General features: G+C 44.0%; 3 protein-coding genes across 5 annotated transcripts; 1 reads left to right on the forward strand and 2 right to left on the reverse strand.

Moving 5' to 3' along the window:
- Positions 1–200: 200 nt before the first annotated feature.
- On the reverse strand, positions 201–1,497 carry RPL36AL (ribosomal protein L36a like). Of its 3 annotated transcripts, none has more exons than XM_008693515.2 (2): positions 1,346–1,497; positions 201–626 (listed from the first exon to the last, which is right to left on the reverse strand). In XM_008693515.2, the coding sequence occupies exon 2, from the start codon at positions 607–609 to the stop codon at positions 289–291; it is 321 nt and encodes a 106-aa protein (XP_008691737.2). In that variant the 5' UTR covers positions 610–626; positions 1,346–1,497; the 3' UTR covers positions 201–288. The 3 variants fall into 3 exon arrangements, with proteins under 3 accessions (XP_008691737.2, XP_008691745.2, XP_008691753.2); XM_008693523.2 differs by having other exon boundaries at positions 1,231–1,370; XM_008693531.2 differs by lacking the exon at positions 1,346–1,497 and adding an exon at positions 790–1,154.
- A 134-nt stretch (positions 1,498–1,631) lies between these two features.
- MGAT2 (alpha-1,6-mannosyl-glycoprotein 2-beta-N-acetylglucosaminyltransferase) lies at positions 1,632–4,075 on the forward strand. The gene has a single exon (XM_008694321.2). It carries the CDS (start codon positions 2,035–2,037, stop codon positions 3,373–3,375), a length of 1,341 nt encoding a protein of 446 aa, XP_008692543.2. The 5' UTR covers positions 1,632–2,034; the 3' UTR covers positions 3,376–4,075.
- A 1,650-nt stretch (positions 4,076–5,725) lies between these two features.
- Positions 5,726–12,835, reverse strand: DNAAF2 (dynein axonemal assembly factor 2). Its single transcript, XM_040620869.1, has 3 exons — positions 10,468–12,835; positions 7,358–7,501; positions 5,726–6,564 (listed from the first exon to the last, which is right to left on the reverse strand). The coding sequence occupies exons 1-3, from the start codon at positions 12,307–12,309 to the stop codon at positions 6,058–6,060; spliced, it is 2,493 nt and encodes an 830-aa protein (XP_040476803.1). The 5' UTR covers positions 12,310–12,835; the 3' UTR covers positions 5,726–6,057.
- Between the last annotated feature and the right edge of the window lie 3,547 nt (positions 12,836–16,382).

A 16,382-nucleotide genomic window follows, 5' to 3' on the forward strand; every position in this document is an offset into this window, starting at 1 on the left:
CTGTGATTTATATTCATAACCTAGTTTGTAAAGATGGGAGGTGGGATTCCTGTCTTTTTTGTATATAAATAAATTACAATTTTGTGGAACTAAATTTAATAAGAATTTGAGGATAAAACTTAGTTGACAAATTTGCTATTTCCTTAATTTTGAATCACATTAAGCATGTCATTCTATTTAGATTTTTAAAAAACAAAATATTTGGGTAAAAATATCACTTTATTTTCATACAGGTAATTTTTCTACAGCGTCAACATTTTCTTCTCAAAAGTAAGAGAATCTCAAAGCTTAGAACTGGATCACTTGGCCCTTTCTCTTTTTATCTCCTCCCAGTTCAAAATGCTTGCATCTCTTAATGGCCAGCATCCTCTTGGACCTGCAGTTAGGTTCCACACATTCAAGCCTCAGCACAATCTTCTTTGTGGTTTTAGCCTTCTTCCGGAATATTGGCTTTGTCTGCCCACCATAGCCACTCTGCTTCCGATCATAGCGCCTCTTTCCCTGGGCGTAGAGGGAATCCTTGCCCTTCTTATACTGGGTCACTTTGTGAGGCTGATGTTTTCCACACTTCTTACAGAAAGTCCTTCGGGTTTTAGGAACGTTGACCATCTCTGCAGTAGCGCTTTCTGCACAATGAAAACGTAAAACATCTGAAGTTGAAGTAGCAGACTTCATACATTTTTAATAAAGTGCTTTAAAAATAGAGGAAAACATGACAACCTATCAGTAATGTATAAACCCACCAAGTACTCCTTTTACACATGAATCCACACACAGAAAAGTGCACACCTTTTCGGAACGCTTAGAGCATTTACGGACTGAAACTCAACTAGAAATCAGCAAAAAAAGCAGCACAGGGGCGCCCAGCTGCCAGTTCCCCGCACAAAGTGGGTTCCTTCGGAGCTTAATTTACTGTGGCTGTCCAAAAAGAAGAGCGTAGTGGTGGTTAGTTTTCTTTCTCGGGGCCAAAGCTGGAGTCTCCCGACTCCTCCTCCATGTTCTGGCTCCGGGGTACGCCCGTTAGGCGCGTGGTTTCGGGCAGCAGCTACAGCCACGGCCCGCCTCCGTTCCTTCTCCGGGAACCGCAGCAGGCTGGTTTCCCTCTTCCCCTCCGAAACACCGTCTACCCGTCAGCAGTCCTGAAGGCTGACGTGGCCTTAGTGTCTCCCGGCCCACCAGCTGCCATTCGTGAGCCCCTTTCCCAGAGAAAAGCCAGTTCTTTAACTCTACCTAGCCAAAGCAGCGGGTCTCGCTCCCCAGTTCCTACAAGGGCCTGGTCCACACCCGGATTCTGAGCGCTGGAGGCTCCCGCTGTTGAGACCGCTACACTCCGGTCTCAGCTTACCGGGAAACGCCGCGTCCACGCTCCTCGCCTCGCTCTGCTCGCGCCTAGCAGGAAAGGGAGACTGAAGCGGAAGTAGGAACTGAGCGTGAGCGACAGGGCCACGAACCAATAGGCAGCAGGCAGCGGCGGCCTGTCGTCTCCGGACGCGGCGGGGAAGCTCCAACCAGCGGCCCAGGGGGCGGGCCGGAGGGGTGTGGGCCCGAGGGCCGCGGCGTTCCGCGGGCCAGTCGCGGGTTGTCAGAACGGTCGCCGGCGGAGTAGGGAGAGGCTGCGTCGCTCGGTCCTGGCGGTCTGGGGCCCGCGTAAGGATGAGAGCGCAGAGGACGCAGGGCCGCCGGAGGCGCAGGTAACCAGGCGGGGGTGCGGTGGGGCCGCGGCGGGACTTCTTCCGGGACCCGTGCTGAATGGAGAGGACCGAGGCGACGCCGAGCCGCGGCTCCTAGCGGCGGGGCCGCTGCCCGAGCTGCAGCTGCCAGGCGAGGATGTGTGGAGCCCGGGCAGCGCGGGGGAACTGAGACCCTTCGGGCCGCTGGACCCCCGGGGCCCGGGATGAGGTAGCTGGGGCAGCCGCGGGGGCCAGCTGTGACTGCTACAGGCCGAGGCGACAGCCACCACCCGCCCGCCCCTTCTGTGCAGAAGCCGCTGCTCCTTTTCGCGCCCGCCCGTCCGCGCTCCCTGCCCTGGAGACCATGAGGTTCCGCATCTATAAGCGGAAGGTGCTGATCCTGACGCTCGTGGTGGCCGCCTGCGGCTTCGTCCTCTGGAGCAGCAATGGGCGACAAAGGAAGAACGAGGCCCTCGCCCCGCCGCTGCTGGACGCCGAGCCCGCGCGAGGTGCGGGCGGCCGAGGCGGGGACCATTCTGCTGTGTCCGCGGGCATCCGCCGGGTCTCCAACGATTCGGCGGCCCCTCTGGTCCCGGCGGCCCCGCAGCCCGAGGCAGACAACCTGACGCTGCGGTACAGGTCCCTGGTGTACCAGCTGAACTTTGACCAGACGCTGAGGAATGTAGATAAGGCCGGCTCCTGGGCCCCCCGAGAGCTGGTGCTGGTGGTCCAGGTGCATAACCGGCCCGATTACCTCAGACTCCTGCTGGACTCACTCCGAAAAGCCCAGGGCATTGACAACGTCCTCGTCATCTTTAGCCATGACTTCTGGTCGACAGAGATCAATCAGCTGATCGCTGGGGTGGATTTCTGTCCGGTTCTGCAGGTGTTCTTTCCTTTCAGCATTCAGTTGTACCCCAACGAGTTTCCAGGCAGCGACCCCAGAGATTGCCCCAGAGACCTGGAGAAGAATGCAGCTTTGAAGATGGGATGCATTAATGCTGAGTATCCCGACTCCTTTGGCCATTACAGAGAGGCCAAGTTCTCCCAAACCAAACACCATTGGTGGTGGAAGCTGCATTTTGTATGGGAAAGGGTCAAAGTTCTTCGGGACTATGCTGGCCTCATACTTTTCCTGGAGGAGGATCACTACTTGGCCCCAGACTTTTACCATGTCTTCAAAAAGATGTGGAAGTTAAAGCAGGAAGAATGTACGGAGTGTGATGTTCTCTCCCTGGGGACCTATACAGCCATTCGTAGTTTCCATGGCATTGCTGACAAGGTAGACGTGAAAACTTGGAAATCCACAGAGCACAATATGGGTCTAGCCTTGACCCGGGATGCATATCAGAAACTGATTGAGTGCACAGACACTTTCTGTACTTACGATGATTATAACTGGGACTGGACTCTTCAATATTTAACTGTATCTTGTCTTCCAAAATTCTGGAAAGTGCTGGTTCCTCAAGTTCCTAGGATATTTCATGCTGGAGACTGTGGTATGCACCACAAGAAAACCTGTAGACCGTCCACCCAGAGTGCCCAAATTGAGTCACTCTTAAATAATAACAAACAGTACTTGTTTCCAGAAACTCTAATTATCAGTGAGAAGTTTGTGGCAGCCATTTCCCCACCTAGGAAAAATGGAGGGTGGGGAGATATTAGGGACCATGAACTCTGTAAAAGTTATAGAAGACTGCAGTGAAAAGTCACAATTACAAAAGCAAAAGTCAGTCTTCTATTTTTGATATTTGTCCAAACAGAATATACAATTGAATAAAAGGGTTTAGGAACTGGTTTCTGCTTTAATAGGGAAAAAAAATTCTTATAAAAGGTGTCCAAATATAGTAGTCTTTTCCTTCTATGATTAAAATTTAAACACAAGTTTTCATTGCGGGAGTTGGGTTTTAAAGTTCAATCTGTATCTGCTAAAGGTAATCATTGTTCATTGGTAAAAGAAAAGGGAAATTTTACTTAAATTGCATCTATTAATCTTTTTATCTGGAAATTTGTACACTTTTCCACTTTCAAAACATTTTAAGTACAGCAGACTTTATTTAGAATTGTCATAGCAGTAAGAAGTATTACAATGGAGTCGTTAGTATTAATGGCACCAGCCCGGTTTCACTCCTGACTCGGTTACTAGGAAGGGGCTGCTTCAGTGGTTTTATAATTCAAGAGTGATGTTTGTTAAACACGCTATCAGAACAGACATTTTCAGTATTACAGATTCCTGTATTATTGTGTTAAGATTTGCCTGTGCTTTGGAACCTTCATAGAACACACTTTCTTTTGGAATGTATTTGATTGATAAGAAAGTTTAAACACTGTTTTCACCTCAATGTAGAAATACAGTGTTTTTTTTTTTCTTTTAGTGCTGCCAAAATAAAATACTCATTTTTGCATAAAAAGGTTCCTAATTATTTTGCAGAATAAATTTTGTTTACTCTTTACACCAAAATTCAGTGAAGTATTCTAGAAGTTTTAAAGTTTACGTTACCTCTTCGCGTGTACTATTTGTACATTATATAACTGAGTTTGAAGTAAAGAAAAACCCCACTCTTGACAATGCATTCCCTTTAGAAGAAACTGGCTTTCATATTAGCCAAGCATAGATAATGAACAATAAAAAGCTGCTGTGTCAGTGAAATACAGCCTAAATTGTTTTCGAAAGCCAGAAATGATAGATCAAAGTTCAGTCATGCCAAAGTGAAACATGTTGTAGTGCCAGCTTTAACTGAAATCATACTTTTTAAAAGGACGGATACAGTAAATAATAGAAAACATGCTTAAAATTTATTCCATATTTAATGTGGAAGTTTCTCTTAATAGTAAAAATTGCATTCAAGCAGAAGTTACTCAGAGACTAGTTTCTGTGTAGATAGGACATCATTTCAGTTTAAGAAAATTGTGTATTAAATGGACAATTTTGAAATTATTTCATCAAATTAAGAGTCATATTGTGGCTGAGAAATGCATATATGGTCGTTGTAGGTGTAAGAAATAGTTCTCTTGCTTTATGAGTTACCTTTATGTTACCCTCACAGCCCAATTTGGTTCCAGATTTTATAGTGGTTATAAACGTAAACAGGATGAATTGCCAGGCTTTGTACTAGCTTTTGGTGCTCTGATCTGACTTTCACGAGTTCAGAGAACTAAAGAAATCAGTTCATTTCCAGGACTAAGGTAGGCCAGAAGTTTGAATGCGCTTTTTAAAATCAGAAATAGATCAGATAAACCAGCTTATGGCATTGGGGTCAGTGATTAGATCAACAAAGATTTCCTTTCTACATTTTCTTCTAAGCTGTACTCAAAATTTTTGTGCGAAAAAAAATCTATTTGGATTTTCTCTTGGCTTCCAATATAAATATTAATAACTTAGCCACTGTTAGATAAACTATCTGTTGCCCTTTTTTAGAGATTAGAAGAGAAACTGACTAGAAAACGCTGGCTTTTTGGTTTGTCTTCATGTAATATAGTGAAGACAATTCTCCTATGGGAGCAAATTCCCAGAATTTTTAATTGTTCTAAAATTCTTAAATGTAGGGGTGTCTAGCTGGCTCAGTCAGTGGAGTGTGTGACTCTTGATCTTAGGGTTGTAAGTTCGAGCCCCACGATTGGGTATAGAGATTACTTAAAAGCTTTAAAAAAGTTTATAAATGTATTCCATAAAACCAAGAAATGTTTCAATACTATAATAGTAACTTCCAAAAACATCTTTTAAGAAGTTGAATTTTAAAGGCATCACTCTATAACCTGTATAACTATATATATCTATATCTATCTAGATATATAGTGTGTGTGTGTATGTGTGTCACACATAAAATACAGAGTTGAAGCAAAAATCCTAAATTTCATTCAGTGTATTTGTACTGGATGGTTAATATTGGTTAGTAAAGTTCTAAGAATCTCTATTTCAAGCATAAATACATCCTATTCAGTGAAACATAAATGCATAGTTTTGAAATTCTACCCCTCCCCACACATACACATACTGATTAATTTCTAGTTAATTGCATTCTTGAGAATTGCTTTTTGTAACAGACACAACTTAGTGAATATTTACTTTGAAACTTTATTAAAGTAATGGTAAACAAAAGAAGCCAAAAGCAAACAAGCAAATACATACAGGTTGTATAGAAACTAAATGTTTAACTCTCCATTAGAAAAAATATACATCGATCAGAGGAATCACAAAAATCTCCACAAAACTTTGTATATACAAAGTCTCCATGCAAAAAAAAAATCTCCAGTTTCCCCATTAGAATCAAAATTGCAAATTTTTATACTTTCTTGAATACTTTAAGATAGTAGTTAAAGAAAGATCATCTATTTTAAGTCCAAAAACTTTTTACTCTTAACTTTTAAACTCTAAAATTATATAGAATTAATCCAAGTCATATAGCAAAGAATTATGAAAACTGAATGCACATTGAGTCACATGATCTTTAATAAACTGCACACTACCATCCTGCATATTGGTTTCTTTGATGTTGTTAAGACCAGGTAAATTGTGAACTGAAGTTTTGTTTAGTAGTGTAGATAGCTCATCTCCATCTAATTCTTTCTTTTCTGTTACCACTGGTTCTTTTAAGTTATCTTTTTCCTCATTTGAGTAAACAGGACTTTTTTCTTTTATAAATTCAGGTTCCATTTTTGACTCCGGTTGCTGAGACTTTCCAAATAGTATGTGAGACTCGTCAAGAGACTCTTGTTGCAAGCATACAACTGAACCACAACTGTCTGTTTCTAGTACTTTAACTGCTATAGATGAATCAGAATCAGTTGTTGAGGTGGTAGGATGTTCTATATTTTCTTTTTCAGTTAGATGACTTCCTTCGTTGCCTTTTTCTTCCTTTTCTTGAAGCTGTTCAGAGTTACTACATTCTTGCAACTATTCAAGAGAAACAATAAATTAAGAATCTTTGGGAAAAATAGAAAATTTATTGTACTCTCTGGAAAAAGTTGTTTTTTTTTTAAAGTTGTAAGGGAACAATGCTTACAGATCTGCAGATAGGCTTCCAGGCTTTCCCCCTCAAAGTCATCTTCCAAACGCTGCCAGTTATTTTTTAACAATGCAGACAGTGCAAACCTGGCATTAATTCTTGATTAATTCCCTTCAATGACCCCTTACCTCCTTCAGAATTAAATAATCCTGGCCTATAAACCCTTTAACATGGCCTACAAAACTCTTTAGTAGTCATTCTTATAAGGGCATTCTTGAATTTTCTTGAATTTCTGTGATTCTTCAGAGCCACTCTCCTCCTCAATTCATACGCAAATCAATTGTGTTAGTTACCAAATTATTTGTATCCAATACTGAAGACTAAAAAATAACCAGACTTAAGGTTCAACTAGAAAGAATGAACAAACTAAATGACATAGCTCCTTCCCATGGTTTGAAAGTCAAAAAGACTTGTTTGTCCCTGGACTCCTACTCAAACTTCCCAAGTGTTAGTTTCCCTTTTCCTCAGTGGACAGTTATTCTGGGATTAAATGAGATATATGTGAAAATGAATCACGAAGTGTTTGGCACATAGTAAAATACATGCAAAAAAGTCTTTACTCCCTTAAGTCTTCCCAGCCATTATGTACACTTAATTTAAAGTTATGACATCAAGAAATCAAAAATTATCTGTCAGGCTTTATCCTTGTCTTAAATCACTACAAAGGCTACCAAATCTTACCGTTGCATGAATTTGAATCTTACTATCAGTAACCTGAAGAACTTCAATTAATGGTAGGGTTAAGGGCATTGTCTGATTAGATGGAGGGCTCAAGACCTCTTCAAGAACCTCATCAACATTTTCTTCATTGACAAACAGCCTTTCCTAAAATAAAAAGAAAAAATATTCTGCCTTATAGGTCATTTTTGACACAGTTGATCTAAAAACAGCTCGTACAAGTTCTCACACGCTTCAGGGTTACACTTTTAAAATATTTAATGTTACTCCTATGTTACCTTGGCAGAAGAAAACAGTATTGTACAGAGCAGTAAGAAGAGCAAGAGTATATACATATATCAGAAAAGACCCTAAAAGAAAAACGTCTTAGTCCTTCTCTAAGTCTCTGGTAACAATCTGAAATACAAATGGTATTTTCCTTTCCTTTTTTTTCTCTTAATTATTATAATAACATCACCTCTAGGGCTATAAATGCAGTCGCAGCTATAAAATGTAATTTAATTTTAAAATACTTCCTAATGAGACAGCTAAGGAATGTATATGAAAGGATTTATTCAAATTTTGCATGACCAGTTTGCCTTTTTATTCTTGGCCAGGTAAGAGCCAAATATAATATTTAAGATAAGTATATTCTATTTTTGCGCATTGAGATAATCCATTGTGACAGTAACATATAGCTATTTATAAGAATGAGGTAGATTTCAAGAGGCTGACATGGAAAGATTTCCAAACTATAATTAGGAACTGCATAAATCACTTTCACCAGAATCCCAAACACAAAGCAACTTGTGCATATTCATGTCAAGTGAATACAGGTATATAGTTAGGGTGTTGAAGGGATAACCATATCTAAAATGCAGAAAATCAGTTTAATGTTGCCCAAAATAAAAATATTTTCATAAAAACAAATTTCCAAATAAACAGTTCCTTATTTGGTCCAAATAGGACAAAATCAGGAAGAGAGAAGTTTACAGTTCCCTTATATTAAAGAGTATTTAAACACCTACCGGGAATGTTGGGTACAGAAAAATCTTATATTTGGAGTAATTTCCTTGCTATTATTTTAAAGTTCCAGAATAACTGTATTATAGAAACAGCCCCCAATTAAAAGCATTTCTAAGGTTCCTGCCTCTGGAAAAGACATATTAATTGCACAAAAATACACCAAATACTTTTAGTCTTTAGTTAACCCAAGGAAAAATAGTACTTATAATGGAAATGGTCATGATTAAAACAAAGTATTTGCATAAACTCGGCTTATTCTAATGACTGATTTTACTCTAAAAGATACTGAATTTAGTGGTCCTAAAGCTCTAGGAAAATTTCCAGTGAATATTTAGGCTTTTATAAATCTATTTTGTACTTGTTTATGTGTAAAGTAATAATTCTGACCTTGGCAGTCACAAATCAGTCTCTTTATCATTATTTTCATATAATGCATATGATATAATCATTATATATGTGTACCCACTCATTGTGATTTTTTTAAAAATTTAATATTTAGAGCCTAGTCCAGTGAAACGTAAAGAAAAATAACTGAATATTATGGTTCCATCAGCTTTAGCAAATGTGATGATTAACGAAGTAATTACAAATTATTTCAAGCATCAAAGATATAAAACACAGTTGCCCTAATCCCATTTTGGTCTAGTTTCTTTGCTAAAATAATGTTAGCCTTCTAGAAAATCAGATTAAAATAACAGTCTTTAGTATTCGCTCAACTGCTTATCCATAAAACTTTCTTTCCAGTTGTTATTTTTACATTAAAACAATTCCAGGGGCGCCTGGCTGGCTCAGTTGGAGGAGCATGCAATTCTTTATCTCCGGTAGTGAGTTCGAGCACCATGACTGGGTAGAGGGGTAGAGATTATATAAATAAACTTTAAAAATAAATAGACAAATAATTACAGGAAAACGGCTGCCCTTTTCTAAATTTCCCCCTTCTGATGATATAAACAGATCGTCCATTTCATATTATATTCTCACAAAGTATCTTACCTCCCCCTGGTATTTATTTTACCATTTTGGGAGAGTTTCAAATTAACCACTTCTCACAGAAGATACCCCTCATAAAATGTAACTTATTAGCAAATATCTAGGAAAATCACAGGAAGAAATGAAAATTTCTGGCAAGTTAAAGCCCAAGGCTAAAAACTTAATTTTCAATATATAGTCTGTGCAACTAGTTGTATTTCTAGGATATTTAACCCTTGGATTTGTTAAAAAAAAAATTACATGTAACACTGATACATACCTCAGTGAAAACTACCAATTGTTAATTTATGTGTATAAAGAGTTCATTAGAACTTAAAATTTTACAGACTTTTAAAAAAAATTATCAATAGGGGTGCCTGAGGGGCTCAGCCTGTTGAGGAACCCACTCTTGATTTCGCTCACATCATGGTCTTGGTTCCTGAGATGGGCCCAGAGGAGGCTCCCACTCAGCAGGGGAGTGTGCTTCTCTCTCCCTCTCCTTCCCCCCACTTGTGTCAATAAAAAAAATAATAAATAAATTAATTAATTAAAAAAATCTTTTTTAAAAATTGTCAATACTGGAGTACTGAATCTGAAATTCAAGAACATCAATAACCTAAAAAGTATAGTAGCCACTACGATCTAACACACCATTCATGAAAACTATGTCCTGAGTAAACTCAGCCCCAAGTTCTAGAGTACCTGCCCACAAGAGGTGCAGCTGATCTTGATGTTCACTCTAACAAATATTTATACAATTGATCTTTCAACAAGGGGGGGGGGAGGAGAGGGGAACCCCCCCCAAGTTGAAAAATCCACCTACAACTTTTGACTCCTCCAAAGCTTAACTACTAATAGCCTACTGTTGACTGGAAGCCTTACTTATAATACAGTCTATTAACTCATATTTTGTACATTGTATTATATACTATATTCTTATAAACTAGAGAAAAAATGTTTTTAAGAAAATCGTTAAGAGAAAATACACTTATAGTATTATAGTGTATTTATCAGAAAGATTCGCTTATAAGTGGATGCAGGCAATTCCAACCTGCGGAGTTCAAGGGTCAATTGTAAGAGCAAATTTTAAAAGTAGGGATGGAATATTTCAAATATAAGAGTCTAGAAAGAACTGTTACCTCCAAAGAATCCTTGTTTAAACCATAATACCATTCTCTCCAATGGCCACGGCACTCTGGAGATTTGGCCAGTTCTATCACCGCATTGTTTGAAGAAATACTAATCGCAGGTTCTTTGGTACTCAATTTATTCTCCGGAGCAAATTGCAAAAAGAAGGAATAATAAACTAAGTCTTGGGTGGAGAAGCCTACTTTGTACCGGGAGGGGCTTACATCCCCTTGAAGACTTCCCGACTGGATCCGAGGCACCTGAACCAGCAGAGTCAGGGATTCTTCATCCTGACGACACTGCAACGGAGGACACAGAGGTTCCTCGCCGCCGGCCCCGGGACCACCCATGGCTCGACCGGAGCGCTCCCGGCCCGCGGCCTTCCCGATCACTCGCTTCCCGACTCTGAGGTCTCCACACGCTCTCTCTCTTTCCGAAGAAGACTCCCCGTCAGGGTCCCCAGTTGAACTACCAGGGGAGCCTCCTCCACCGTCCCCAGGTGAGTTCCCTGCGACGGAAGGTGGCGGCTCCTCCCCGATGCCCGTTTTCCACGCCGCTTGCTCGTCCACGTCCCGCTCCTCGGGCTCGGAGACGAGCTCCCCCGCAGCGGCAGCCGGGGCGCTGATCCCGGCGTCCGCAGCCCCGGGTGGCCTGGAATCCGGGCCACCGGTCCCGGCACCACCCCCCGCCGGGCCCGCCTCCCCCTCACGAGCGGAAGCGCCAGCCGCGCCGCCAGTTCCGGACGCGCAGACCGACTCTTCCGGCGCCACGGCGGGTTCCTGGCGCGCGAGGGGCCGTGCCACGGGAAGCGTGACCACCAGCTGTCGCCGGGCCTTGTTGAACTGCGCCTTGCCGCGGCCGTCGTCCACCGGGTACGGGAGCGAGAGCCGTAGCCGGTAGTCGGGTTTCCTCGAGTCGAGGCACAGCCGCTTTCCCGTCACCTCCAGCTCCGCCCGCTCGGCCGAGCGCAAAAGCGGCAGCTCGATGGTGACCACCAGCTCCCGGGGCACCGGGCTGGGGGCCGAGTCCCGGGAGCAGCGGTAATCCTGGAGGTCCACGTGGTGGCGCTGCACCACGCTGTAGCGAGGCTCGGTGGGGGCGGGCGGCTGGACCGCCTCCGGAGGCGGGGGCGACTGGGGCCGGGGGACCGCTGAGCTCCCGGGCGCCGGCGGGCCCGGGTAGGGGTAGGGGAAGTCGGGGAGGGGGCTCTCCGGCTCCCCCTCGGGCCGGGCCGGGACGCCGCCGGGGAGGGGCGTGCGCAGCACGGCGGCCTCCGGAGCCCCCTTGTACTTGACCTTCAGGGTCTTGGCGTTCCTGCGGTCGAGCTTCACGCCGAACTGCTTCTCGACGGCCTCCAGTGCCGTGGCGTCCAGCATCTGGCGGAAGGGCTCGTGACGCCGGGCCAGCGCGAGCGCGTCTGGGTGGAAGACCACGTCGTAGACGGTGTAGCGGGCGCCTCGGCCCCCCGCGTACTCGCGGCCGGGAGCCAGGCTGTAGGGCAGCGACCACTGGCTGCCGGCCGCCGCGCCCCTGGGGCTGGCTCGGCCGCTGGGCGCGCCCACCAGCGCGTTGCTGCACACGTTCACGAAGCAGCGCCGCGTCCCGTCGAGGCTAGTGCGCAGCACGTGACCCGGCTGCGGGTGCACGAACCGCACATCCACTCCGCGCTCACGCTCCAGCGCGGTGATCTCCGCCTCGTAGCGCCGCCGGTTCTCCGGGTCCGTGAGCTCCTCAGCGTACTCGGTGAACATTCGCCGGAACTCCGGGTCCTGGAAGGCCGAGGTGAGCCGCTGCACCTCCTCTCCGCTCAGGTCCAAGTCCTCCAGCGGCGAAGAGGCTGCCGCCTTGGCCATGCTGCCCCGCGGCTCCTCGCCCTCGGGCCGGGGCAGATCGACCCGCGACCAGGTGGGTGGGACGCGCCGTGAAGTGACTGCTCTGCGGAGAATGGGGCGGCCCCGGTTCGGTAACCGCCGGAGAACTGAGCCTGGGGCCGCGCGTGGTCGTTGCCATAGTGACAACGCCACCAGCCGGGAGGAGGGGCAGGCATTGGAGTGGGAAGGTGGAAATGCCACAAATAGCCTCTTAGTGCCTTCAAATCAACTACACTACATACTGCCTTTTTAGATTCCTGTGTCGTGGTGCAATTACTTCTGCAGAATAACTCATAATAATTGTAATTTCCAGCATTTATGTACATTATGTTATTCACAAGCTGTAATTCAAGTTTAAGCTTATCTATACTTTCTACTTTACCAAACCAACATTTCAGTTTTCTGGACAGTTCACCATAAAGTTTGCCCTGTAACAACTCACATTTGGGGCAAGAGATATGGGCAGGCTATTCATAAATAACTAATGATCAATAAGCATACAGGACTGTTTTTTAAGTTTATTTATTATTTATTTTTTTTATTTAGTAGTCTCTACACTCAACCTGGGGCTGGAACTCAGGACCCTGAGATCAAGAGTCGCATTCCCCTGTGACTGAGCCAGCCAAGCCCCTCAGGACTTTAATAATAAAAATGCAGATGGAAGATCCCACATACTGCCTATCAAAATGGCAAAGGCTGTTCTTACGATTACTGTATTTCGTTGGGGCGGTAGTAATGCCTTTCTAGAGAGTAGTTTGGTAGCTGTATCAAAAGCCTCTAGAAGGTGCATATTCTTCATCCAGCAATTCCAAGTCTAAGAGCGTGCTCAAGGCAACATTTCCCATGATTCTAAAGGTTTGGGAAGAATTCAAGAATTCAGCAGTGGGACTGGGTGAGCAGATTTTGCTATAGCCATTCAGTGGGATTTTATGCATTCAAAAGTGATGTTACAGCATAATAGTTATTGACTAAGGTAGTTAGTAATTGGTAGTTAAATTCAGCGATTGTTTTTGTTCTCATTTTGTTGAAACTTTCATCAACATTTAGCACAGTTGCTGTTGGCATTACCTCAGTGACTAGACACTGCGGATTTCTCTCCTACCTCATGAGACACCTGATACTATATAGTCTGTGTTGCAAGTGTTTGCCTCTGTTCCACTTCTGAGTGGAAATGCCTCAAGGCTGAGACCCTGTCTCTTCTTCATTTACGTTCTCTCCTTGACAAATATATTTACACTCACAAATACCAGACTTATATATCAGGTTCCTAAATTCCAGACTCCTAACTTCTAACTCCTTCCCAGTGTCTGCCCTCATCTTATGATCTTTTGGCCGTATTCAAAATAGTTGACTCCCCCTCCTTGAAACATACTTTACTCTTGGTTTGAAGAACTCCACCCTCTCCCATTTTCCTCCTCCTTTGCTTGTTCCTTTCCTGCTGGTCCTCTGAATGTCGGAGTCACCCAAAGTCTGTTCATCAGCTTGCTTATCTAATTGTATTCCTTCCAGATGATCTTAATCAAGCTCACAGCTTTAAATGCCATCTAAGTTTAGATTCATTCTTTCAACAGGTATTTATTGCACACTTGCTACACCCACTACTTATATTAGGTAAGGCACTGTTCTAGGCACTGGATGGAACAAAACAAAATCATTGTGTTCCAGGGATGTGAAGCAACTGGCACTCTCGTATGCTGGAGGTATCTGTTGGGTCAATCACTTTGGAAAATTTCTGTTGACTGTAATGTATATCTCATAACTAAGAAATTCTCCTTCTAGATGTGTATATACAATAGAAACATATCCCTGCCAAAAGACATATATTAGAATTTGCATATTTGTAATAGCACTATTTGTAATAAATAGTAGAAACTACCCGTTTCCATCAACAGTAGAATAGACAAAATGTGTTTATCTACACAATGGGCATGAATGAACAATGTGGATAAATGTTACTGACAAGGTTGTATGAAAGAAACCAAATGCAAAATAATACATACTGTATGATTCCATTCTACAATAGGCAAAGCTTGGCAAAATCTCACTGCCAGAAATCAGGCTAGTGATTGTCCTTTCTAGGCGGGAGTGGAGTGTTGTGATTGGAGGGGAGCAGGAGTGAGCTCTGGGGTGAAGGTAGTATTCTGATTCTAATTCTTGGTATTGCTAACAGGATGTGCAGTTTGTGAAAGTTCATTGAGCTATACACTGACAATAGGGGACTTGTATGTATGTATCTCACACTTCAATTTAAGTTTTTGAATGTACTTTAAAAAAAAAATCCTTGCCTTCATGGATCTCATGTGGGATGAGACTAGTGACTCCAAAATTTTTTTCTCCAGTCACACCTAACCTCTGAGCTCCAGGCTCATGCCGCTGCCTACTAGATACCTCCACCTGGATGTGTGATAGTTATCTCCAAATAGAAAAACAATTTTTTAAAGTTTTATTTTTAAGTAATCTCTACACCCAACATAGGGCTCAAACCCACAACCCCAAGATCAAGAGTCGCACATTCCACTGACTTGAATGCCAGGCAGGCACCCCTCCAAACAGAAATCTTGATTTTTTTCCCCTCTCAAACCTGTTATTTCCCCAGTGTCAGTAAACAGTACCGTTCACCCAGCTGCGTAAGCCTAAAACCTGAGTGTAATCCTTGATCCCTCTTACCCCCTCCCTGCACCGCTGTTCAGTTACCAAGGCCTGTGGTCTCTTCTTACACATCCCGGACACATCCACTGCCTTCCGTTTCTGCTCTGAGCCACTGCATCATCTCCGTCGCAGACTTCTGCAGTAGTTTCCTGACTGGTCTCTTCAGCCTTCCCTTCTTACAGTCTCTTCTCCACACAGTAACCTTAGTGATCTTGAAAACCAGATCTGCTGAATGCCCTTCAGGAGCCCCACGTCCAGATTCCTTGTGTCTACAAGGCCATCATGCCTTGATCCCTAGCCCTCTCCATCCTCCCCCCCTGGTCATTACAGCTCGGCCTCCACGGCAGAACACCCACCGCTCCTGTGTAGCCCGTGCTACTGGTTAAATATGGTGGGTGGGGGCCTCCACTGCACAGAAAACACAGGAATGTGCACAGGGTCCGTACTGAAACATTCTGTTTTAATTTTACCCTGCCTGCTCTGGGAGGTCCCCGACCACTGTAAGAGGACATAGTAAATTCCACAATAGATTTTGGTGAGTGATTTGGGACCCGATTCATCTTACCTAATAGGTATATTTTACAGAACACCGGATTAAGTTTCCGTGCCTATAAGGCAGAGAAAGCAATTCACGGGCACAATCCAGTCTGTAATCATGTCTTCTTTAGTGCAGACTGTGATTGAAATCACCAGTGATTGAAAAGTCAGGATGCTTTACCTGAAAATTCAGATTTCTCCAAAATGGCCCGCTAGGCTCGGCTTCCCACACGGCCACAGCTGGCTGGAGCAGAACAGCGGCAGGTGCAGCCGGTAGGTGCACCTGCGTGTTCCAGGCGCACTTCCTGTGGTTTCCCCACATGAGACCAAGAGCTGCTTTTCTCACAGCAGAGAAATTTTACCCACGCCTGTCTTCTTGTGTGATCTACGTGGCCCCTGTTCTAGGCGCATCTTCATGACCGTGCCTCCGACCCAGATTTCTGGCAGTGAGGTCGGCTGCGCTCCAGCTGACTAAGCACCAAAGTCGGGGAGCACACCCCCTCTCTGCTTTTCCCCAGAACAGAAGCCAGGATACCCTTTCAGCGCTGCTGCTTGCTGCCCCATCTTTCACACTTCTGCTTTTCATTTCCGGACGATGCAATTCCCACCCTCTTCTAGTTCCAGTCTTCCTCTAACACTCATTGTCTGCTTCTGGCACCTTACCTGCTCGTAGTTAACAGACCTGCTGCATTTCACTTCACCTTGCTAAGTCCCAAATGCACCCTGTCTTTCTAGACATGAAATGTAAAAAGATCTCAAAAAGCTCATCTTATAGAAACAATTAAATGAATGAGGGAACACTTTGTATCGGTTTCCATTTATAACTTCCTGTCATCTTTCATATTTAGCTCTGGTTCTCATAACTGGAC

This window comes from Ursus maritimus, unplaced genomic scaffold (assembly GCF_017311325.1).
Source record: "Ursus maritimus isolate PB19 unplaced genomic scaffold, ASM1731132v1 scaffold_36, whole genome shotgun sequence".
Classification (NCBI taxonomy): Eukaryota; Metazoa; Chordata; class Mammalia; order Carnivora; family Ursidae; genus Ursus; species Ursus maritimus.